General features: G+C 47.2%; 1 protein-coding gene across 1 annotated transcript in view; it reads left to right on the top strand.

Moving 5' to 3' along the window:
* Positions 1-1733, top strand: part of LOC111394131 — a 2297-nt gene extending 564 nt beyond the window's left edge. The window contains exon 2 of the mRNA XM_023019906.1: positions 158-1733. Within this exon, the coding sequence (XP_022875674.1) occupies positions 158-1733 (1576 nt within the window). The remainder of the gene's footprint in view (positions 1-157) is intronic.
* Positions 1734-2179: the final 446 nt, after the last annotated feature.

Raw genomic sequence — 2179 nt, 5'->3', positions numbered from 1 at the left:
GACGCAACGTCGGGTCATGAAAGGCTCAGCTTTCTAGATGCATTTTTGGGGTATCATCAAATTTCAATGGCCGAGTCTGATCAAGAGAAGACGTCATTTATCACGGACTTCGGCACGTACTGTTACACAGCCATGCCATTTGATTTGAAAAACGCAGGAGCAACAGATCAGAGGATGGTGAACAAGTCTTTCGTGGGCTAATCGGAGGTGTCGTAGAAGTCTATGTTGACGATATGGTGGTCAAGAGCGCCAGAGCCGATGACCATGTGGCCTGTTTGCAGAAAGTGTTTGACGTTGCCCGACAAAACAGATTAAGGTTTAATCCAGAGAAGTGTGTTTTTGGTACTGCAGGGGAAAAATTTCTAGGTTTCATGATCACGCAAAGGGGCATCGAAGTGAACCCGGACAAAATTTGGGCAATCCTAGAAATGAAAAGCCCCACCAGTAGAAAGGAGGTTCAGAGGCTGACGGGGCGAGTAGCGGCCTTAAATCGTTTCATGAGCCGGGCGGCGGACAAATGCTACCACTTCTTCAAAGCTATAGGGGGCTCCTCCAATTTTGAGTGGACTCAAGAATGCGAAGAGTCTCTTAGGAACTTGAAGCAGTCATTACAAGAGCCCCCGATCTTGACCAGCCCATCTCCTGGGAACGTGTTGTGTCTCTACTTGGCAGTATCACCAAAGGCAGTCAGTACGGTCCTGGTGAAAGAGTTCTCGAATGCGCAAAAACCAGTCTACTATGTGAGCCAAGTATTGAGGGGCACAGAGATAAGATACAGCCTGACTGAACAGCTGGTATTTGCATTAATTGTCGCGGTCAGGAAATTGAGGCCTTACTTTCAGTCTCACACGGTGCAAGTAATGACTGACCAACCTATCAAGCAGATTCTACATCAGCCCGAGACATCTGGGAGGTTGTTGAAATGGGCCATCGAGTTAAGTGAGTTTGATATCGAATTCAGGCCAAGGACAGCTATTAAGGCACAGGCTTTAGCAGACTTCATCGTCGAGCTCACCACCCCGCCCGAGCACCCACCAGGGGAACATGTAGATTGGAAAATTTTTGTTGATGGATCTTCAAATGACGAAGGATCCGGGACGGGAATCATAATGATAGGTCCGAATGAGGAAGAGTTGGAATACTCACTGCATTTTGAATTCCCTACTACAAATAACGAGGCCGAGTACAAAGCAGTAATTACGGGTTTGGGATTGGCAGGCAGACTCGGGGTGACCTCAGTGGAAATTTGCAGCGACTCTCAGTTGATAATCGGGCAAGTGACGGGGAAATTCGAAGCAAAGGACGGAAAGATGGTTGCATATTTAATGGAGGTCAAAAACTTGCAGAAGGGGTTCACCAAGTTTAAGATAACTAAGGTCCCTCGAAAGGACAATGAGCGAGCGGACGCGCTGGCTAAGCTCGCATCAGCCAACCCCAGACGACTGCCTCGCACAGCCAGTGTGCAAATTCTGCAACAACCTAGCATCCAACACGTAATCGATGTTATGAGTGTAGAGCATGAGGAAAGTTGGATAGACCCGTTGTTTGAATATCTCACAAAGAATAAATTGCCGGAGGATGCTCTCACAGCAAGAAGGCTAAAAGTTCAGGCAGCCTCATTTGCCATCATCGATGGGCTACTCTACAAGCGAGGCTTCACAATGCCATATTTGAAGTGTTTGCGACCAACAGAAGCACAGGAGGTGCTAATCGAAGTACATGCGAAAATTTGAGGCAACCACCAAGGGGCGAATACCCTTGCGTTCAAAACGCTTCGACAAGGATATTATTGGCCTAGTATGAAGGAAGATGCTAGAGAGTTGGTGAGAAAATGCGATGCATGCCAACGCCGTGGAAATCTGATCCACATTCTAGCCGAGTAACAGACGGCATTTTTCGGGGTGTCTCCCTTCTTCCAATGGGGGATGGACATCTTGGGACCTTTGCCCCTGTCAAAAGGACAAAGGAAGTTCTTGTTAGTTGTCGTCGACTACTTTACTAAGTGGGTGGAAGCTGAGCCCTTGGCCACCATCACGACTACAAAGATACAGGGATTCGTCTGGAAAAATATCATATGCAGGTTTGGTATACCCCGGGTAATCATTACAGATAATGGAAAACAATTCAATAATCACAGTTTTAGAGCCTTCTGTACAAGTTACCACATCGACCACAAGCT

This window comes from Olea europaea, chromosome 5 (genome assembly GCF_002742605.1).
Source record: "Olea europaea var. sylvestris chromosome 5, O_europaea_v1, whole genome shotgun sequence".
In the NCBI taxonomy this organism is placed as follows: domain Eukaryota; kingdom Viridiplantae; phylum Streptophyta; class Magnoliopsida; order Lamiales; family Oleaceae; genus Olea; species Olea europaea.
This window is presented reverse-complemented; position numbering and strand designations above follow the sequence as displayed.